Here is a 21,938-nt window from a genome sequence, read left to right on the forward strand (position 1 = left end):
CATGAAGCACCCTACATGAGGAATGGGCGAGCAATGGTTGTTTGTTAATTGGGTATAGTTCTAATCGTACAGCCAATCATCAGTAGTAAGTGAGTGCCTACAGCAGCGATGAACGCTGTTAGATGGCTCCAAAGGCGCACAATGTTGGGGCTGGAGTATTCGCTCTTACATGCTTCAGCTGCTTCTGAAGTCGCACTTCACCGGAGGCAAGAATACTCTCTGCTGTTAGACCCATTTGAATTGGGAGCTCTCTACTGGGCTGTCGCTATGAAATGAGGTCGGAAATCTTCAGTGGAATTCATTTCGAATCCATCACTTTGAAGATCCAAAAGATGATGCAAGCGTCTGGATAAAGCAAATAACCGGAATAAATCAAAGGCATTTTGAGCAGCCATGAATGTTGATGATAAGCCATCCGTTCGAGTTGTGCGGTTTTTTTTTTCAACTCCTCAATTTGCCAATAATTGCAACGGATTGGCTCGACTCTCCCTTTCATCATGTTGGCTTATATATAACGTATCGACCCAAATGGTACGAATAGCAAGCGGACCTCGTAAACGGCAAAGGGTCAGCCATAAGCTTTCAGTGACGTATATGACCTAGTCACTGAGAAACATCCAGGGCACTGTACTGGATTGCATACGGTAGGATGTTGCATTTTGTCACTTCGCCGAAAGTGAGCCTTATTGAGGGCGCAGAGGATGTAAGCTCCCAGGAGTCTGGGTGCAAGACGATGATACGAATCTAAGAATGATCCGCACTTAATTGTATTTGTAGTCCGAAACCATTTTCAAGTCAGCCCAAGACGACGTTCCATGTTAACAAAGATTCACGAATCCAGGCCTCAAAGTCCTGCAACGGCTAGATAGAAAAGCTAAGAGTGGAGATCCTGAAGGAGACGCAGTTGGTCAGACTTGCAAGAGAATCCCCAATGAAGAGCATCAACTACAAATGCGTTTAAGAGCAAATTAATTGCATAACCAAAGCAGTTGGACTCAGTAGGAGACAGAATTGGAATCATACTCCGAAGAGTTCGGCGATCAAAAAGCAATTCCCTTTATGCAACCTTTGCCATGCAACCAAGAAACCTGGGACAGACTCCCGCAGCCACAGCCGAATTTCCCCTCAGCGCCAACACAAAAGAGTACCCAAATCACAAACCGTAGACCCACGCCCGCCATGCACAGCCGCCTGGTATCGTAAAAAGTCAATTGTGCAACATGCACGACGTCTAGGAAGCAAGCTCCTCCTCAGTGAGGTCGCGGTGACGGGCAAGGACGTTGCGCTTGAACTCCTCAGGATCCTTTTCCCAGAGCTCAGCAGCCTGGCCGTTTAGCGGGCTCGCACTTACAAACCGTTAGTTCATGGAGCTTGAAGGCAGCTTATTCGACTTACTTGTTCGGCTCGCCAAGCAGGCTCTGCAGGCTCAGCAGCACCGACTGTACGTTGTAGATGGCGCTCCACTTCTCCTTCAGGATGTCAAGGCAGATGCGACCGGAGAAGTCAATGTTGGGGTGGTAGATGGGCGTCTTGAACAGCACGGTCGGCGGAACGTAGGGATAGTTCTGCGGGAAGGAGAACGACAGCTTGAGGGTAAGGCCAGCGTAAGGCGTGCCCTCGGGGCCTTCGATGGTGCCCGTCCATTCGAGGAAGTTGGACTCGTTAGGGAAGGCCGAAACACCGGGAGAAGGCGACATCATGAGAGTCATCAGCTCGGTTTGAAGACTGCGCAGGGACGGTCAGCTGCGGTGGTTCCCAGGCGGCGGCTTCACCGGAAAGCATTACCGCTTGGTGACATTGCCGTTGTTGGCAGGCTTGGCGGGCGTCGAGGCCTTGTTGGCCTCCGGGATGGAGTCGGTAATGTTGGCAGTGGGGTTGAGAGTGGAATCCATGGCTGCGGATGATGGGTGCGGAAGATGGAGCGTGAGACGAGGGTAGTGCAGAGGACGGCGATCCGGGTTGTAGCTGGCACGCGCGCTTTGTGCAGAACAAGAACAAAGTAGGTTGTGGCAGGCAGGAGCAGAGAAGCGGAGCCGCGCTAAAATTCATTGTTTACCACCGGACACGGGGCAACCAGGGCGGTGAAGCCGTGGCCTGTGCTCTCTCCCGCGTCGCGTCGCGTCGCGTTATGACGCGTTCAATCCCATCCAAGTTCGATGATCGTCATCGCCATCTTCGTTGCCCGTGGTGGAGCTTTCATCTCGCGTCGTGTCGAGCTATGCCTGGCCACGATACCACTCGCCGACACGTAGCGCGACAAAGAGGTCATGAGACAAATGCATAAGCTCATGTGCCGATCCAACGGGCTAGTCCAGACATATCTCAGCTGGCGGCACTAGTAGCATCATCAGATCTCTGCTTTAGCTCTCTTTAAATCTTGCGCTCTTGCTGCCCTCGCAGTGCAACAGCAGGAGCATTGTGCTTTTCTGGCCGTTCTCTTATTAGCAGATATACTGGCATTTCGATACGCCCATTTGATCAGAATACTTTAGACATGTGTGGAGGAAAAGCTTCGATTATATATGTCACATGAATTAAACATGTAAAGAGATTCAAACAAGCAATGTGCGGGGTATCATTAATACTCAATCAATCAAATCGCCGGAAATACCTAATGAGAATCGCTCTCGCATTTCCCCGTGCCACTAAGCATTACCACCACCAAGCATCCTTTTCCTATGTGCCTCCTCCTCCAAACTCTGTTTCTTAACGTATTCCAACACAATCTCTTCCTCCCTCCTTGCCTTCTCTTCGGCGTCTTCCCGCTCCCTCCGCTCCCTCTCGCTCGCCTCCACCGCCTTCCTTAGCTCTTCATCCTCTTCCTCCTGCGCGTCCATCACCCCTTGCTCCTGCCTCCCAGTTGCAATGGGCGGATTCGACACCATGGCCCCCTGTGCCACAGTCCCGCCTCCCCGCTCCGTACCCACACTCTCCAGCTCGCCCAAAACCGTGCTCCTGTGACTCGCCAGCGTTCCAGTATCCACCTCGCCGACAGTCGGCGGGCTAGCCGGGCTGCTATCCGTGTCCCACTCGCTGTCCGTATTGACGTGATGCCGACGTGCCTTCATGTCAGAATCCAAGCGACTCCTCTTTAGCGCTTCTTCCAACTCATCATCGCCCGTACCACCATCCGCACGTCCCCGCTCAAGCTGCTCGGCGGCTTCGAGCCTGCTCTGCTCTAAAACGCGCTGCAGGATCTCCGCTTCCTCCTCGGCGCTGAACTGCTCGTGGATGTGTGGGTTAGATGCCTCCATCTCCTTAATGCTATTGCGCATCGCGCGCTCGATGAGCGCGTCCTCTTCCGGGTTGCCGCGCGACACTTCGGTGAGTGAGAGGCGGATGGCCTCCTCGAGGTCGTCGTTCTCCGCTTTTTGGAGGGTGGCGGCGTCGTACTCGGCTTCCCATTGCGAAGGGGCCGGGGATTGTGAGGAAGAAGACTGTCCGACTGCACTGTTTTGGGGAGCGTATGTGTTCTGGGTCCGCTGGACTGCAGGGGGAACTGCAGGACCCGATGTGGGATGTGCAGACGCTGCTCCGCTCGAGCCCTCGCCGGCCGACCGCCATCCTAGGAAGGTCTGCAGGCTTTTACGCTGCTCTTCGGCCTTGGCTCTACGCTTGGCCACCAGCGCCTGGATCGCTTCCATCTCCTTCTCGCCAGGATTCCTCTTCTTTTTCACATGAGAAGCGATGAACTGATACAGCTCAACTATAATAGCGCGCTCTTCCGACGTGGACTTGTTGTACTCTTCCCAGCCTTGAGCAGTGCGAGCGGCAATAATGTAGTTCTGAATGGTGGCACCGAAAGGCTTGCGGATACCCATGTAAATGCCTTTCATCGTATATGCAGGAATAGCAAACGCAGCTGTACACGTATCAGCATGAATGAGTTTTGAGGGGTAACGGGTTGGCCTACCAGCCTGGGGCTTGAGAGCAATTCCAGCTATGCCTTTTCCGACACCCTTGATGAACCCACCAGCGCCGTCCTCCTTGGCTCCTTTTAAGGGTTGGGTGATGAGTCCAGAGATACCTTCATAAAGGCCGGTGCCGAACTCCTTCCCAGCAACTTTGAGACCGCTCGAGAAGCCAGTCACCTTTTCGACTTGCCTTGGCTCCTCTCCGTATAGCTTGGACGTGTTGTGAAAGCCTCTCTGGAGGCCCAGCATGACATCCATAGGAACTTTCATGCCTGCGCCAACGATTCTACTCACGCCCTTACCAGATTGTAGCGCACTTTCAACAGAAAACGAGGTGTGCTCAGTCTCAGCTGTGGTTCTGGTGGTCTGTGAATCATCGTGTGAGTGCGGTGCGGATGCCCTACTCCTAGAACTGGAGCGACTGCGCATGTGTCCTAAAGCATGTCCGAGGGAGGATCTGTGGCTATGTCCACATGGACTGCCGGGTTTTGTGGTACCCGAAAGGGACGTGCTTGCCCGCTCGTGCAACTCTGAATAGTTCTCTGATACTTTGACCTGCGGGCCATCTGTTTGCAGTGGTGTACTTCTGCCGGATTCTGATGTTCCGGGTGTGAGAGGGCCCCTATTTTCGGAACTGTTCCTGGCATTGCTCGAAGTTTCTCCAGAGCTGCCTCCGGGATGCTGCGGATTGGAGTTTGTCCTTGAATGGCTGCTCTTAGTATCGGGGTGAATGCGAAGGGCTTTGAGTGTTTCGATGGGAAGGTCTGCAACACCCATCATCATAGTGGTCACTGTTCCCATGACTGCACTTGTAACACCAGTCACGGGATCCCAGGGCCCAGCGTCCGGCTCATACTCACGTGGTCGGTGCCTAAGTCGATGTTTCGTTAGCAAACGGCTCATCTGCACACCGTAATTTAGACTTACAGTTTGAGATCAGAGAAACTCAATAATCCTTCGTTCGCAAGGACAACCGCCGCCAGAGCACTGAGAAGGATTCTTGTTCTTTTCACCCTCCAGACGGCGGCTCTGTTAGGCAGGATTGAACACCGCAGTTCGTCCACCCTCAACTGTTGATGAAAACTCTGAGCGCCAACATCACACCCCTTCTCTTGGCTGATTTTAGCGGCCAACTCCTGCGCCCGCTCCTGAGAAGTGGGTTTGAGACAGAACTGAATGGCCTCCGCAAGCTTGTCTGAAGTGAGTTGCTTGTAAGGGATAGGTTCGGGTCCAGCTCCCGCTCTTGCTACCATGGCGCCCCAAAACGGCTGGTCTCCGAAAAAGGGCACCACGACTGTCGGCTTACCGCAAGCAATGCCTGCAGATGTTGTTCCAGCGCCACCGTGGTGAACAACACAGGACACATGCTTGAAGAGCCAATCATGGGGTACGTTGCCCAGCATGAATACTCCCTCGGGGATGCCAAGCTCATCAGCGCCGAAGCCTCCCCAACCCTTACTGACGAGTGCTCTCACACCGGATTTCTTGACAGCATCAAAGATCAACCTTGTCATACCGTTTGGATCATCGACCACGATACTGCCAAAGCCAATATAGACTGGTGGTGGACCGGCTTCGAGGAAAGCGGCCAGCTCCGGGTCAGGAGTATAGTTTGATGCCAGTGATAGAAAATAGAACCCCGATATCGAGATAAAGTTGGCCCAGTCTTGGGGCTTCGGGATCAGAGCAGGAGACCAACAATAAGTGTATGGGATACGCATGCGGTGAAGCATGCCTGGAGCTGCAAGCGAGCTGACAGGTTCCAAATGGAGCGTGCGCTGCCTGAATCGATTGATAATGTCACCAAGACCCTGCCATGTCAACATGTCGACAAGTGCGTAGGATAGGTAGTTCGTGAGTGAAGCATCAGCATTGGTTGACATGATGTTGGCAAGCGGGTGAGGGAATGCCTGCGTAGGGGACCAGGGCATGCTATTAAGAGTCAGTTGAATTCTCCGACGTCATATTGGTGATACGTACGTGAACATCATGTGCAATGGTATGCCGAGCTTCTCAGCACAGTGGACGTGAGCGAAGCTGGGGGGATTGGCAATAATAGCGTCGGCAACGAATGGTCTTCCGGTGGTGTTGGCTGGCATCTCCGGATTGTGGTTGGCGCTGTTTACCCAAGCCTCGGTGCGCTGCTCTGAATCGACGCCGAAACCATCTTCAGATTCAATGCATGATCTCCAGCACCCGTCGATGATCTCGGCAATGCCTTTACGGCGCTTCCCGACATCACCGTTTCTCAGCGTGTCAAAGCCAGGCATAAGTCCGGGATTCTTGACCATAAAGGCCATGAGCTCAGCGGGATCACCGCCAATGCTGAAGAACTCCAGGCCATTTTCTTCAACAAACTTCTTGAAGGTGGGATGCGTAGCCAAGCGGATCCTGTGGTGATAGGTCTCCTTGAGTACCTTTCCCAACGCAACAAACGGTTGTACATCTCCACGAGATCCCACGACTTGTATGACAATATTGAGCGGCGGGGGCGGTTCTTTTCTGGAGTCGCCTCCGAGAGAGGGTGGAACATAGGGCGCGGGAAGAGCTGGCTCGCGGGCGACTACGTCGAGCTGACTACGCAAGGCCGGCACCAGCAATGTTGAAAGACGCCGGTTCTTTTGGTCGATGCGAATGTTGACACGCCCATCATCTACAACAGTCAGTCACAAATGTCCGTTTCGCGCGGAGAGCTTGCATACCCGCAACGGTAGCCTGTGTTCCTAGTTCTCCATCATCCGCAATGTTTCCAAGCGTTTCGCTATAAGGAGGCGGCGGGTCTTCAGCGATGGCGTCGGGGACAGCATGGGAATCCTGTGCCTGGTGTCTGTGCCGTGTATAAGCTTTTGTTCGACGGGGTCGAATTGTGGGGCCTTACGATGCGCCCGTGGAAGCTCTGGATAGAGATGCGTCATTCCGCGTAGGGCGGCGAGAGGGGAGCTCATTTTCTTGCTCAGCTGCCGCGATAGCTTCAGCAGCCTGACTGAGCGGGTTTGGCTCTGCGGTAGCAGCCTGCGGGTCGCCAGGCGGCGGGGCAGAAGCCATGGTGGGTGGGCAGGTGTGAGTTACGGCGCTCAGGAGGATGAGGAAACCATGGAAGGTGAGAGGTCTGGGGTGGAGGAAAACGCTGAAATGTGACCTGAGTCAAGGCGCGGCGAGTATACAGCTGGAGGGGCGCGCCGTAAGGTTGATGCCGCCGCAGCGTGGCGGTGCACTGATTGCCGCGTCAATGGCTAGGATCCCGGTAGCGCGCAATGACCCTGTTTTGGAACAGCTAGGCGTCAAGAAAAGGTGCTTGCATCCATGTGACAAGGTCCGTTGCATCTGGCCAGTCGACAGGCACTCTCCAGACCTTGGCGGGAGAAACGTCATATTGCCCCGTGCACCCGTTGACCCCTCACCCGCCACTGGGCGGATCGGCTAGGTAGCCACGCCCAAACTCCTTCGACCGGCCCGCGCTTTCAACGCCGCTCCGGATTGCACTCGCTTCCTTGCGACTCATTTCTTGCGGAGCCATGTTGCCTTGAATCGCATCTGCAGCACTCCTGGCACCGCTTCGACTTCGCGTAGATGCTAGCGGTTCGCTATTTTGTTCTTCACGGCCTATTCCGCAGCCACCATAGCTTTTAACCTATGCTACAACCCGCTCCTCGCCAGTTCCGGATTTTTCGGGTTTCTCACGACTCAACGCCCTTTGAATCCGAGGGCCGGTCAGCAGCTTCGATGCGCATGGCAAAGCGAGATGAATCAAGGCTTACTCACTAGCCTCTGTACAATTTAGTTGTTCGATTATATCTACATAACAGAACTACGCCTCATCGCTACTGATCCTAGTGTGGTGGTGCCCCCCGGCTGTTGCTGCCTCCTCAACCAGCGGCTGAGGCCCAATATAACCCCTCTTTCTGATCCAAACCCACCACGCACCCATGAAAATTGTTAAGCCGCCAGTGATCAAGCAGGAATAGTTCATGCTTGCGGCATCAAACGGCACGGCGTAGGGGAAGCAATATATCACCACGAACACGCAGATGTACGCACATCCAATGCTGCCGACGATGTACGCGACCGAGTCGGGCATCCAGAATGGACCGGGCACGACATTGCGGCGCCGGGTCAGGAGGTGTGGCAAGATGGCGGCCAGGAAGGACAGAGTGAGCAGCACGACGAAGGAGCCTACGAAAGCGTTGAAGGCGGTCGTGGAGCCGACGTAGATCGCACCCATAGCCGTGACTATGAGGCCGCAGGCCACGGTTGCGTTGAAGGGGTTTTTGTACGTCGGGGAGATATGACTAAGGATGCCGGGGAAGGGCGTCGCGCCCTCGCGGGCCAGTGTCCAGAGCATACGACCGGCCGTGATGTAGATGCCGATGAGCGTGCAGACGGTCGGGAGCAGAACGATGATGAGCAGCCCGAGAGCGCCGGCCCGTGACGACGTTGCTTGCAAGTAGAGCTCAGCCAACGGGACTGTATACGTGTTGGCCAGGAGCGCGTCGAAGTCCTGGATGCTGTAGAAGATGGCAACGAGATAAACGAATGCAGTAAAGAGGCCAACGAGCTGTTGCATAGCAATGGCCTTAGGCACGTTGATACGCGGCTTGGGGATCTCCTCGGCCAAGTGGGCGACGCAGTCCGGGACGCCAACGGCATACGAGGCATTCAACATACCCGTCAAGAATGCGAAGCTATCTGACGAGTAGCCAGTCTGGTTCACAAAGTCTCGCCACACGAAGGCGTTGGAGGCCCACCCGTTACCGGTCGTGCCGGGCATGATGGCACAGACAAGAACAGTCACGAAGCATCCGGCCACGATGAGGAAGAGACCGATCTGGTTGACGAGTGGGAGGGCGCGGTTGGCGAAGAGGACGGCGGCGCAGCAGCACCATGTGGCAATGAGGTAGGTCACAAAGGTGTGCCAACGCTGCCAGACGTACTCGGGATGGAAGAGGCCGTACATGGCAAGGATCAAGTTGGCTGTGATGGCGCTCATCGAGGCGGCGCCGAAGACGTAGGCAAAGGCGTTCCACCAACCGGCGAAATATCCCACGACTCTGCCATATTTGCGCCCGGGGGTAACGGAAGCCCAGTGGTAGACTAAGGAAGAGGAAGTGTGAGTGTGGTTCAAAGGTGGGGATATCGAAAATTACCAGATGGGGGAGTTCACTTACCGCCGGCACTAGAGGGGATGGCTGACACAAGTTCGGCAATGCAGGCAGCCAGAAGGGAGTAGAAGAACCAGGCGGCAAACTGCAAGGATACACATGAGCATCAACAGACCGGGCGGCTAGAAGGTGGCTTGGTTTACCAGCTCGTAGATGACACCGGGCGGACCGCCGTTATACAAGGAGATAACCTTCGCATGCGAGTCAGCCTCCCACACGGCTCATGCACGCTGCATGTAGGCCTTGTCCATCAACGCACAATGCTGCCGCCCAGAGCTACCCAAGTATTTCCCGTGCAGATGCCGACCGAGGCGGCGCTCCAGAGACTAAAGTTCCGCTCGAGTTCCTGTGCGTGACCGGATGCGTTGAGCACGGCGCCCACAGTCCCCTCCTCGGCCGTGTACTGTGGCGTAATCGTATCCGGAGGGAAGTCATCCTTGGACTTGGGCGCGTCCATGTCGACAGACAAAGTGATACCAGAGACAATGAGAACAACGAATTGCACGACGAGAGCTGAGAGACAACAAGACGACTATATCAACCGGGCTGGTGGTACCCGTGCTTGGACCTAACTACACCCAAAAAGGGAAGACTGATTAAGAGAAATGATATCTGGGCGACGTGAGGCAGGTGTCAGCGAGCCCAGAGCAGACAGGAGGCCGCTGATGGCGCCCATTGAGGGATGATCGTGCAAGTATCGCCGTGCGGGAGCGGGAGGGAGACGACGGCGATAGGCTGATAAGGCGAGGGGCCATGTTAGCCGAGGAAGCTTTACTAAAGCTGCTTGTCAGAGGCTGGGGGAACGCGGGGACGATGCCCCAGTGAGGGCAAGCGTGCTCAGCCGCGTCGAGACCCTTGCCAAGCTCCTTCCATGCCACGCGAGCGCACCTGCCGTCGGCTTCCCTCGCAGTGACGACACTTGTGTTGTGTCTCCACGCCGACGCAACGCAACTTCTGCTGGACGATCATTCAGTCATCAATTTCTCTCGCCGCTAACCCTCGCAGCACTAATACGTCTTCAGCTCAATGTCCACGCCCTCGGCCAAGCGGCGCCGCCTGGAGGACGCCCAGAGCGCCTTGCGAAAGCCCTTTCGCTCGCCCTTCAAGACACCCAATCGAAAAGTTGAGCTCGAGAGGCCCAGCGCGGAAACGACGGCCAGCAGCACTGCTGTGCCCAGCCCGCTCGTGCAGAGCACTCTACCGGATTCGTCGGCGACCCAATCGTTCAACGATTCCTCGCTCCGCACGCTGCGCAGTTCTCGCAACTCTACAACGCTGTCCACGCCGTCGCCTCTCGCGCGACGCACCGGCGCCCTCGGCCCCGACGACCCTCTCGAGACCGCCATACGTGTCGAAGAGCGACGGCAGCGAGAACTACACAAACAGATACGGAGTGTACGCACTGAGCTAGACACGCTCAGTCAAGCACTCAGGATCGCAGCATCGACCAAGGATGCGGAGCTGGAAGCCTTGACCAGGAAATGGCGCGATGCAACCCGGGCCGCGGCGGAAGATGTCTTCGCTACAACCAAGGACCGTGTGGACGGTATGGGCGGGATCGGCGTCTGGAAGCAGAGCGAACGGCGTCAGCACGAGTGGAGCCTGGGGTTCCATGCTCAAGAAAACGAGCCTAATCTGGACGAGAGCGATGAGGACGAAGATGAAAATGCTGGACTGACACCCGAGGAGAAAGAAGCAAGACTGGTTGCACGGGAACGACGCGCAGAAGTAAGGGAAGAAGCAAAAAAGGAGCGCCAGTGGCGAGAACAGCAAGAGGCGGAGGCAGAGGCGTTGAAGCAGAGTGGTGCCGACGACGGCGGAGACGACGATGTGAGTGTCGATTTTCGGTGACGATGGTGCAACACGAGGTTACAGGCGTTAGGCTGATGCGGAACAGAGTTTCACGATGGACATGATGCTCAAGGCGCTCAACATTGACCCCAAGATGATCGGATGGGATAAAGAAGGACAGCGGTGGGTTGACTGAGTTGGCCGAGGATCCGCTACCAACATTTTCGACGTGGATGCCGCAATCAGCAATCGGCGGTGACCCCTAGTTGCTATCAGAGTGTTCGCACGCGGACGTAGATCACGCCTCACGCAATGGGCCCTTTTATCTGGCTTACTGGCCAGCGCACGCGACAAGCGCGCCTGCTTCTCTCTTTCAACAAAATTCGTCGCTTCACCGCCTCTTTCCCACGATACACACAAGACGCGTTCCCACACCTGCGAGTTCCGAAATCCGGAAGCGCTGAGGGTCGCACTGCATGAATATGATGGTGCATATTCGTCAGGCTGCTAGTCAGGCTGATGTGCGTCTTGAGTCAGGGCTGGCGGCTGCGAGTTCTGATCATGGCTCGAACGGGGAAGACCGACGAGAGCAGCCCCTCCCCGAAGCGATGGAGGAGGAGGGGACGCGCAGGTCGGGGCGCTTCTGAAAGAGAGCAAAACAAAAATAAGAAGAGGCATGGGTAGGTATCCAGCTAAGTGACAAAATCAGCTAGGGCGAAAAGAGTCGGTGTCCTGCAGTTAGGCGAGGGCTTTTTGTTATTGCAACACACCAGGCTTCAATAATGAAAAGCATATTGGCTTTCCTCGTTGAGCAAGTGCCTCTATCTACATCACGGTTATCGCCGTTATCTGCAAAGTGCGTGCCGCGCTGAAGGATGGCGTACCTCGAGGGTTGCCGGGTAATGTCAACGGCGTCATCATGCTGCTCACACCCGGGCGGCAATAGGCCCGCTCGCGAGTAATCGGGCAGCTGCATAGTGGGTGGCGCGATGACTGACGGATTGGAGCGGCGCGGCTGCAGGCGCTCAAGCGGAGGGAGCCTTGAGCTCTCGCCTCGTTATGCAGCTGTCGCATGGAAAGATTAGCGGGTTGCAGGGGACAACCTTACGAGCAAGGATGGCAGGAGGAAGGGCCGAAGGGCCCTGGTCGCGCAATGTTCGCACGCTGATATCACCCAGCCGCTGTGGTGTGGGGAAGAGGCGTGGGCGCACTGGCGAGGCACTTCTAAGAAAAGGCACGGCGGTGGAAACACCAAAACACCAGGCCAATCACAAGTCGGATCGCCCAGCACGGCGATGGAAGCGAGATCCCAGGTACCCGACGAGAACGGCTCTCAGTCGTCGGTGCCGGGAGATTGCGCGGCGGCGCCGAGTGGCTCCATGACGGGCGGTTGCCCTGAGCCTTTTTTTTCTCTCTTCCTTCACCAGGCCCCTCACGGGCGGCAGCGACTGTGGGCTCGATTGACCGGTGGCTGGCCCCCCTTGCTGCGCATTCCAAGGCCGAATTGGCGCTGTGGCACCTGGTCAAGCAGGCGGGCGTGGTGGTATGCATCGAAAGATCGATAGCGTCGGTGGGCGTTGGAGTTGCATGCAGGTAACCGCCAGGCCGCGCAATGATTCGACTGTCGTGATCACGCCGGCACGCCGCCATTGGCAGGCTGCAGAGGGCGCTGCGGACGCCAGGCACTCGCAGCACGGGCTCGGCGGAGGTGGAGTGCAATACTATACGGCGTCGGGCGTGAGCAGGCGGCGGACCAGCCAGAAGGCGAGCGCAAAGAAGAGACTGCAGCGTGACCGAGCTAGCGGGAGCGGGACTGCAGAGCGTGTCACTCGTGGCCGGCGGGCGGGGCATGTCATTGGCTTGCAGCGGGGGCCGGGCGTGTGCTGGGGTTCGCGGCGCCGGCGAATCAGCGCCCGTTCTCCAGCCGCCCGGCCCTGCGCTCCACGACCACCATCCACTCGACGCCCGACCCGAAGCGCTCGCTCTCGCCCATGCGTGCTGCACGGCGGCCGGCAGGCATGGCAGCATCCCGGTCCGTCCGTCAGCTGGGCCGGAAGCTTTCTGGGTGGGGCCACAGCTGCGAGCGAACGGGCCCGCAGCTGCGCCAGACTTTATATATACCTGCTGCCTGCGCGACATGCACTCGTTTTTTTCTCTTCAGCAAGCCCGCAAAGCTCAGGAGCTGTACTTTGGTTTTTGTGTTGTTCTTTTTGTTCTAATTCTTTTTCCCCTAGTTCACTAATTTTCAGAGTCTGGTACTCTTTTCACGCCTTTCACGAAAAAAATAATCACCCACTTCACGATTTTCTAATTCACTTTTGTCGCCGGTCGACATCCAATAACGACACTCCAGCCCTAATTACAGCTCTTGCTTGCTCGAAGCCTTTGTCAACACCCAACGCCAACTCTCGATACCCAAGACAATCCACCACAATGGCCGCCATCCAGCTCAACTTCACCCTCCGCACCTCCGCCAACTGCAAGACCGTGCACTTGCTCGGCTCGTGGGACAACTACAACGGTCAGCTCCCGCTCTCCAGCGACCCGTCTAAGGCCGGTGCCTGGAAGGGCACTTTCCGCTTCCAGGGCGCCACCTTGAAGCAGGGCCAGCGCTACTGGTACTACTACATCATCGACGGCTACCACGTTTCGCACGACCCCGCCCGCGAGTTCACCACCGAGCCCACCACTGGCCGCAAGCTCAACATCCTCGACATCCCCGCCCCCGGCAAGACCGCCGCCGTGCCCGACGTTGCCGCCAAGCGCTCCTCGCGCCGCTACTCTCAGGATGTCGCCAAGGGCCGCTCGCTGTCCCCCTCGCAGATCAAGTCGCCCCGCCCGGTGAAGCCCAACCAGCACAAGACCATCGTCAACGGCGCCTACGAGCCCGCCACCGTCGAGGCCCTGACGTCGCGCTTCAGCCGCGCCAACCTCGAGGAGAGCAGCGACGACGACTACTCGGACAGCGACATCGACTCGGACGTGCCTTCGCTCACGTCGCGCAGCTCCAACTCGTCTTCGCCGTCATCCGTGTCGAGCGCGAGCTCGTGCTGCACCTGCGAGCGCTACGGCATCACCCGTGCCGGCGAGCGCGTCAAGCTCGACTGCGGCGGCTCCCGCTGCGGCTACTCGGACGACTCGTCCGACTGCTCGTCTGAGGACGACGAGGTCTACCGCGAGCGCGCCACCCGCCGCCAGGGCGTCGTCATCCGTGGCTAAATTAGCATGCGACGACCCGGGTGGGTGCTGTGCTCTGACCAGTCTTTTTTACCTCGTCTCCTAGCTGCGATTTGCTGTCTTGCTACGCAATCTTGCTTATGACCGAAGCGTGAGGGTTGCGATCTTTTTTCTTTCCGATCGCCAACCACCCCACTGCCATGACCCATTGTGCGTCTTGCAAACCCTTCTTGGGGCTTTAATCGAGAAAACAAGAGGTTCTTCGACCGACGATTTACTCAGTCCGGACTCGACCCCTTCTGTCTCCTCTTTATCCTTATTAATATCCTAATCCCTTCCCCAGCTTCGTTTCCATATTCAGCTGGTTCTGGGGAAGCGCTTGCTCTGTGGGAAGAGGATGTGGGAGAGGTAAGAGGAGATTAAAAGGATTCGAGATCCGCTGGTAATAGGCGACCTCTTTTGATTATTCTCAGTTTATACTTACGACCGTTTTGGCATCGCATTCACTTGGCCGATTACCCCATGCTGTACACGCTGGGACGAAGGAAAGGGAAACCGGCGATGCCGCCATGAGGAATGATGGTTTTACGATGAAAAAGGGGGATGATACGACAAGAAAATCATGAAAAAAAGAAGGAATGAATTGAAAAGTTACGGACACGAGCTCTTTTCGGTTACTGACGCTCGCCTTTCGTCCGGAGAAGGAAATGATGGGGAGATGTGGGAAAGCATTGGATGATGGGTTTTTGTTCTGCATCCTATCCGCCTTCTGAGGCACAGTGGAAACGGGAAGATTTCGATAGTTTATCACTGGCATCTGAAGGAGGGAAACACGTCAATGAGGAGTAGAGAATCGACTATTGTCTTTGCTTGAAGAACTTTTTTGCCCTTTTTGAAACATTGTTGATTGATGTCGACGAGAATGCGCTCCGATAACTCAAAAGCAACTTTGCAGGGTATGCGAGGGATCTACAGTGTCAAGCCTGTCATTTCAGAGAAATTCACATGCGACGTCTAGATGGTCTTGTGCTGTGCAACTTCAAAGTCGCAAGAAAGTGACGGAAACCATGTGCCGTTGTACGACCTACCCAGCCCATCTTTCCACCCAGAACCCCAGGCAATGAACCTGTGGGTCTCTTGCGTGTCCGAAAGGAGTAGCGCTAGGCACCCAGTGCTCATCCAGGTCTGCGGCGCACGACTCAGCGGGAGGGAGTGGAGACGAGCTGGATAATACGAAGATGTGACGTTGCGTGCTTTTGGGACGTTTGGATCCCACCACGGCGGAAGCGAGATCCATACTTTCCATTTGGAAGAGTGGTAGGAGAAAGAGCAGCGCGCGTGACTGCCTCCGTGTTTGCAGGGCTGGCTGGCTGCTGAGCGAAATCAATATCAACGTAGATGACCCACCGTGCTGAAAATAGCTCTCGTACACAGCGAAAAGAAGGTTGGGAAACGAGCTGCGAGGGTGGACGCGCGGCGAGCGCTCGTAGGGATAGCATGTGTGCGTGGAACCCTTCTTTCGGTCTCGATGCTGATGGTTTACAAAAAATTGATTGCTGTTACAAAAAGGTGTGGGGCTCCGTTACTAAAGAAAGACTTCTTTCCGGACGTGAGTAAGCATTACTCGTCAGTCATCGCGACCGGCACATATCTAAGAAAAGGAGAAAGAAAAGGCAGGATAAGTGATTGGCTGAGAATGTTTCGTGATGGGTATGTGGAACAGAGGGTCAGCCGGCGGTGTAGGGGGAGGAGGCCGCAGCAGAATGCGTGTGAGACGTGGGCAGAAAGAGGCAGGGTATCAGCGTACGGTATCGCGACTTGCGCGGGGTTCAAATCATATCGTCAGACAGCGTTTTCAATTGCTCATTGGATTACGTGGAGGAGAAGGATCTGAAATGATGACAAGTACGGGGCTGGCTATAGGATGAGCCGGAATATATGCCCGGGAATGAGCACCGGAAAGAATGAAACGGGCGACAGGGGCATTTCTTTGGTGACTGAGTGAGAATGGATATTGTGAGTAAGAAGTGATCAAGGGAAACAAAAAAGCGACATTGGTTCGACAAGGATGAGACCAAAAGACTGGGACAGACAGCGGCAATTGCGGCAATGCAGAAGAAAAGGACAAGCAATGCCACGACGGAGTGCATAAACGCGTATGTGCATCATGTTGTTGGGTGGCGAGAGAAAAGGTAAGGAATGCAATACTTGCAGTTACATTCGCTTGGCTGTGGTGCGCGCTCGCTGTCGCTGCAAGTTTCTCGAACGAGCTGGCAGGTCCCCTTGTTTCCTTTTCTGCTGCACTCTGCAAGCTCTGGTGCATTGCATGGTGTTGGGCAGCTGGCTGGGCAGCATCTACCTACGTGTCTGGTTCTGAGACCACACAGGTAGCTCTGCAACACCAAAACTAAAAGAAGCAGCATTCTCGAACACGGCTGCTGCCCAATAATACAGGGAAGAACAACAAAGTCCCGAGACAGGGTGAAACAGGAAAAAGCAAAAGCAAAAGATGGACAATCTCGCATCAGATGCAGGATCACCCGATGCGCGCACGGCAGGCGCGAAAGACGGTTCTTTTGCAGCATCAGTGATGGGATGCTGTTCGCCAAACAAATCCCCCCCACTCTCCAGGCCCTAAAAATAGCAGACCCGCAACCCCACTTCCTCTCCAATGCGCCTCCGCCACAGAGGAAAAGACAGGAAGCGGGGCGGACTCGGACTCGGACACGGTCCAATGAGGGGCGGTGCGGGATCCTCGTGGAGAATTGCTAAGTAACGGAGATGCTTTTTGCTCGCTTCTTTCAAATTCTCCGCTGACAGGTCCTTGGCAAGTACTTCTACTTGGACATCCGCTCTTTGTCATCCACCATGGGCGCCACCCCGGCCGCCGCGGAGCCGGAAGCCTCGAGCAGACTTTCGTACCCCGGTCGTCGCATCCCAGATCGTCGGCCCACCGCCCCAGGGTGCGAACGCGCCATCGCGACGGCAGGCTCGTAAGCGAGTTGGAGGGAGCCAAAAGGAAAAGGTGGGCATCACACGATGGCTTTCGCTTGATCCAGTTTCCGTCGATTGGAAGAAGAATAAGGGAAGGGGTGGAGCACGCGACTGCCAGGCCAGGCAAAGCCACACAAAACGATGACGACGATGAGCACGGGTGGCTTGAGTATCCGAGCAGAAGCAGGGATGCTGGAAAAAGCCTCCCTCCCTTTCTCACTGCAAGCTAGTAATCCCCCACTAGCTCCGCTGACCCCCGGCCCAATCGCAACGCCCCGTCCCGCGCGGTGACGACCTTGTTGTCTTCTCAAATGAGTTTCAGCTGAGACGAGCTGCAAGGTTGCGCGCGCTGCAGCCTGCTGATGCTTGTGACATGGAAGGATGAGGCTCGTGGAGGCGGAGTGCATAACGAAGAAGAAAGGGACGGGAAGAACGGAGGCCACATGCTGCGCGCCATCGCTGCCTGCTCAGGTCTCTCAGCTGAGCCACCGTCCACGCCATGACTCAATAGCACTCATGGACAGAGCCCGTGGATGCGGAAAAAGCAATTGTGTTGTGGATAGTAGTGTAAGTGCCAGACTTCAACCTTAATACCGAAGCGACAATCAAGAGATAACGCCCGCTGAAAACAGAATGGGAAAAGAGAAAAGGTTGACTCCTTTTTGTTCCCTGCTGCTACCCGGACTCCGAGACCCATGCTTTCCGGAAGCAACCATGCCTTCCGGCATCCCGAACGTCCCGACGCCAGCCCCAAGCAAGAAAGTAAAATGCCACCCCAATGGTTGACCCCCATCCCGAGCCGAATTGCCCATAAATGCCGCTTTGTTGTCGGTGGAAAAGAACACGAATAGATGCAGGAGAGAAGAAAAAAAAAAGAGAAATCCATGACTCTTTGCAGTTGTGACGACGGGTCAAAAGACACTCGGACGTCTAGAAGCGTCGGTAGCGGTGGTGGGCGTGGCAGACGTCGAGGCTCGGGAAGCTCGAGTAGCCCGAATCCGGGGGCAGCTCGCCGTCGTGTATGGAGCTCGACGGGGCGGCCAAGCTGTAGTTGGTGTGGACGCTGCAGGCGTAGCCCACGAGGACCGTCTTCTCTTGGACGCTGTGGCCATACTGTCCGTATTGGGCGCACGGGTCGATGGCGTGCTTGTGGTAGAGACAGCGGCAGACGGCGTAGCGTTCGACGACCTGGTAGCACATGCTGGACAGAGGATGCAGAAATGGTAGATGGGAGCTGAGGAGCGGAGTTGGACGGGCAGCTGAGCGTGCTCTCCGGGCTTATATAGCGCGTGTTAGCAGTTCAAAGAGGCTCTCTCGACGACAAGCAAGCAGCCCTACGGTGTGCATCATGCAGGTCACTGGGAGGAGGGAAGAAGAGCAGTCAGCACAGATGCTTAGATAGGGCTGCATGTCGCGTTAGCAGCTGGGGTGAGCGGGCGTTCGGTTGCACGACTGTCGAGAGGCTCTCAGCTGGGCGGCGAAGCAGGTACGGGTGGGCAGGCGGAGGCGGAGATTGTGCGTGCCGTGGCTGGCGGTTACGTGAGAGCAGGGCGAGTTAGTCATCGCCATCGTGAGGGTGAATCGCGGTGTGAGAAGCGCGGCCGCTATTTTTGGCGGGCCAGATCGGATACTTACTTCTCGCGGCATGTCACCTCTCGCTCGAGCTGACACCCGTCCCAAGATCTCGGCCCCACCCCAGCCCCAGCAGACGGTGGCCGCGAAGGGAAGCGCGATCCTGCCGGTGCGGCTCTCGCCCCGGTCAGCGACCGCGACCCGGCAGCCAGGACTCCACGATCCGCGCGGCCACGCTTCCTACTGGCTGCGCCATGAGGCTCAAATCTGCAACGTCACCCCCGGAGCCCTACTCCACCCCCGGCCGCCGCTAGCCTCCCGCGCCCCACGCCCACCGACTGTCTGCTCTCGTGACGAGCCTGATACACCAGGTGGGGGCTGACACTGTTTGCAATGCTGACTTCAACTCCCCGGACCGCACAATGACATATGATAAGCTGGGCCTCATAGGTCCACGTTGGCTGCGCTTCTCCGCTTCGAGCGAGTTACAAATCTACCCGTCTGTGCCTGGCCGTCACGTACAATCGGAACACGCCGGCTGCCACACTGCGAATGCTGACATACTTTGGCAGCGGTGAAAGCCTCGACAAGCACGACGCAAGCGCCGTCACCTGAACACCCGCGGTGGCAAACATGTGCGTGTTGAACATCTATCATTATAGACGGAAGGCTGAAACGAGTAAGCCCAAAGCATATGTACCATCCCAATGCCCACTCTCCAATGCCCGCTTGTAACCCTCTTGGCGAAATCGTACAAAGGTCGTTCCAGACTCCATCCCAATATATGCCGGCGCTAAAACCCAAACTATTAGACAGTACAAATGCGTATTCCTCAAATTTCATTAACATTCAACAGAAGTCTTCCTCCACTGCACTCCGCCGCACCTGACCCGGCGAGCCAGGCACCGAGTGCACCGAGTCCGAGCTGTTCCTCTTCTTCTCGGATCTGCCCTCGGTCTCGTCGCTGTCGCTCATCCGCATCACGCTGATGCGCTTATTCATCGCCGTGATTCCGTCATCCGACGAGAACGAGTCGCGAGAGCTGATCGTCGACGCGCTGTCCATGGTGCTGACGGACGGGTGCTCCGACGAAGAGGGGGGTGACCGAGGGGACATGCTGTCATGAGCATGGATGTCGTTGTGTGGTTGCGCGTTGATGATGAGAGGACCCTTGCGGTTCCTGATGGGGTTACGCGGCGGGATCCTAGGCGGAGTTGGCTTCTTCACCGTCACCAACCTCGCGCGGATGGCTTGCGGAGTGGCCGCCTGTCGAAGCTGCTGCACAACAGGCTCTTCGACAGCCACGTTTTCAAAGTCGTAGGTCGAGAACCTCACAGGGTTGGTGTCAAGTGCGCTGAGGCTGGCACCCGTCTTGGTCTTTTCGCTCACCTCACCAGTGCTCAGCTCGGCGGCTTGAGTTGGCTTCTCGTCCTCAACTTGCAACTTGGGGGTTGCTTCCACTTGCTTCTCTTCGGTTGTTTCGGGGCCCTGCTTGCCCTCCTCCTTCTTTTCAACTTCCTCCTGTGCCTCCTCAGTGTCTTCTTTAGCCTCCTCTTTAATGCTCTTCATGGACCTTGCTGCCGAGTTTGAGCTCCTCCTGGACAAGGCTGCTTGCACAGCGGTCGAGGTTTCAGCAACGTCGTTTTCGGGAATCTCCTTCATGGGTGAACGGCTCTCAGACTCGGACGCCCTTTGGCTGTTCGTACCGGGGCCATCGAAATCAGTCTGAACGCCCATGTCGACAGTTTGAGTTGCCCGATCGGTCATATTGCTGATAGTACTAGTCCTCCAGCTGCTCCGCCTGCTAACCGTCCGGCTGTCCCGGAAACTGTTCCGGTCGGTGCTCCTTCTGCTGAATGTACTGTAAATTGGGCTAGCTGGGCTCGGATTGAACTCGAAGGCCTCGCTGGTTGGTCTTTTTCCAGTGCCCGCCTCGACAATGTGCAATCCCACCTTCTCCAAAGCGAGAACGCCGTAGGGATCAGGGTCCATGCGGTCTGGGACTCCAAATTGTTGGTCTCCCGCGTCAATTTCGAAGTCTCCTGGAGGCGGCTCGGTTGACAGCAGAGTTTGGTCGATGTCGGCGTCGCCTTGTGCTGCCCTGATGGTTTCCAGCAAAGGCCGGATCTCCGGGGGTGGATGCCGTGCATTTCCGGCAAGGATGTCTGCAACGCCTATTTGTTCCCCGTAGAACCTCTCGTTCTCGTCGGTTCGTTCTATCACCACGGTGCCGTCGACCTGAATGCCAGCGTAGAAGCCTCTTGACTTCATGTAGGTAAAGATGGGCGCCTGTCTCTTATGCACCTCTGACTCGACGACTCCGCCGACGCCGACCGGGCCGGCGACGGCGCTGATCTCGCCCCCAAGAGTGCATCGAACCTTGGAAAAGGCGTCCAATGCCTCGTGCGTGTTGATGACGACAACACAATCGTAGATGTCCACACCAACAAGGAATCCAAGGCCGGCAGTGTGGAGCATGATGCCTGAAGGAGGCGACCACGAGCCGTCTGCTGTCCGCCCGACCAGGACTCCACTTCCGCCTGCGCCGGACACCCAAAGACCGCTGCGCATTGTTGTGAAGATGGCGAGACCGACAGCATTGCGGATGACCTGGGACGGAGTGGCGTTAGCATTGAGCGGGCAATGACGGAGCAGGCTGGACGTACATCTTGCGGGATCTTCTTTAGCACCTTTTGCTTCTGCTGCGGACCGTCGAGGGTGCTGAGGACCTCCTCCTCATAGAAGCCGTCCTCTGTCAGGCGGTGGTCAGCGGGAAAGGCGGCGAGAGGCGGGTCGCGATGGGCTCACTGCAAAAGCTGCGCAGAATGCGTGCAGCCTTGTCGCTTTCCTTGTCCAGCGTGGTCGGCCAGAAAGCCTCAGAGCCCAGCTTGTTGGACAGGCGGTTGACGGGAGCGCCGAGCTTGTCGGCCCAACCCCACAGCTTGTCGAAGCCAGACTTGCTGGTGTGCTTGGTGCGCTGCCACATGATGGCGGGGCCTGGGGCGGCCGGGCTGGCGTGAGGTTGTGTAGCAGCAGCGGAGGGCGGCGCTGGATATACATGCGCGGCCGGGGGAACGCAGGGCTTTGCGGAAGGAATGGGAGCGAGGGCAATGGGTTGCACAGAATGCGGGACAGCTGCAGCTGCCGGGATGGCATGGCTTCCCAACGGCTGACGCTTGCGAACGCTTCGAGAGCCGCCTGACGTAGCGGACCGTGGCTCGAGTTGATCGCCCCGATCCTCGAGCCCTCGCCAGCTCAACGCGCGCCTGGCCATGCGCGACCCCTGCGGCCATCCGCCAGTGTCGGGCGTCGCGCCATGACGGCATCATCA

The 21,938-nt window shown here is 56.6% G+C and overlaps 7 protein-coding genes across 7 annotated transcripts; 2 read left to right on the forward strand and 5 right to left on the reverse strand.

The window, feature by feature from the left end:
* Positions 1–1,231: 1,231 nt before the first annotated feature.
* On the reverse strand, positions 1,232–1,892 carry LTHEOB_7534 (Ubiquitin-conjugating enzyme E2; the record flags this gene model as incomplete). The annotated part of the gene is made up of 3 exons (XM_035516911.1): positions 1,232–1,340; positions 1,396–1,725; positions 1,786–1,892. 3 exons carry the CDS (start codon positions 1,890–1,892, stop codon positions 1,232–1,234), a joined length of 546 nt encoding a protein of 181 aa, XP_035371043.1.
* Positions 1,893–2,645: 753 nt separating this feature from the next.
* On the reverse strand, positions 2,646–6,959 carry LTHEOB_7535 (UDP-glucuronosyl/UDP-glucosyltransferase; the record flags this gene model as incomplete). Its single annotated transcript, XM_035516912.1, has 7 exons — positions 2,646–3,862; positions 3,914–4,264; positions 4,775–4,785; positions 4,842–5,846; positions 5,895–6,567; positions 6,617–6,741; positions 6,793–6,959. 7 exons carry the CDS (start codon positions 6,957–6,959, stop codon positions 2,646–2,648), a joined length of 3,549 nt encoding a protein of 1,182 aa, XP_035371044.1.
* A 763-nt stretch (positions 6,960–7,722) lies between these two features.
* On the reverse strand, positions 7,723–9,530 carry LTHEOB_7536 (Amino acid/polyamine transporter I; the record flags this gene model as incomplete). Its single annotated transcript, XM_035516913.1, has 4 exons — positions 7,723–9,005; positions 9,080–9,158; positions 9,217–9,264; positions 9,333–9,530. The coding sequence occupies 4 exons, from the start codon at positions 9,528–9,530 to the stop codon at positions 7,723–7,725; spliced, it is 1,608 nt and encodes a 535-aa protein (XP_035371045.1).
* Positions 9,531–10,099: 569 nt separating this feature from the next.
* Positions 10,100–11,060, forward strand: LTHEOB_7537 (DNA repair protein dds20 mei5; the record flags this gene model as incomplete). Its single annotated transcript, XM_035516914.1, has 2 exons — positions 10,100–10,903; positions 10,971–11,060. The coding sequence occupies 2 exons, from the start codon at positions 10,100–10,102 to the stop codon at positions 11,058–11,060; spliced, it is 894 nt and encodes a 297-aa protein (XP_035371046.1).
* A 2,237-nt stretch (positions 11,061–13,297) lies between these two features.
* LTHEOB_7538 (GTP-binding protein) lies at positions 13,298–14,083 on the forward strand (the record flags this gene model as incomplete). The annotated part of the gene is made up of 1 exon (XM_035516915.1): positions 13,298–14,083. One exon carries the CDS (start codon positions 13,298–13,300, stop codon positions 14,081–14,083), a length of 786 nt encoding a protein of 261 aa, XP_035371047.1.
* Positions 14,084–17,965: 3,882 nt separating this feature from the next.
* LTHEOB_7539 (uncharacterized protein) lies at positions 17,966–18,235 on the reverse strand (the record flags this gene model as incomplete). Its single annotated transcript, XM_035516916.1, has 1 exon — positions 17,966–18,235. One exon carries the CDS (start codon positions 18,233–18,235, stop codon positions 17,966–17,968), a length of 270 nt encoding a protein of 89 aa, XP_035371048.1.
* A 1,221-nt stretch (positions 18,236–19,456) lies between these two features.
* On the reverse strand, positions 19,457–21,593 carry LTHEOB_7540 (uncharacterized protein; the record flags this gene model as incomplete). The annotated part of the gene is made up of 3 exons (XM_035516918.1): positions 19,457–21,217; positions 21,274–21,359; positions 21,416–21,593. The coding sequence occupies 3 exons, from the start codon at positions 21,591–21,593 to the stop codon at positions 19,457–19,459; spliced, it is 2,025 nt and encodes a 674-aa protein (XP_035371049.1).
* Positions 21,594–21,938: the final 345 nt, after the last annotated feature.

This window comes from Lasiodiplodia theobromae (assembly GCF_012971845.1).
Source record: "Lasiodiplodia theobromae strain AM2As chromosome Unknown scaffold_23, whole genome shotgun sequence".
Taxonomy (NCBI): domain Eukaryota; kingdom Fungi; phylum Ascomycota; class Dothideomycetes; order Botryosphaeriales; family Botryosphaeriaceae; genus Lasiodiplodia; species Lasiodiplodia theobromae.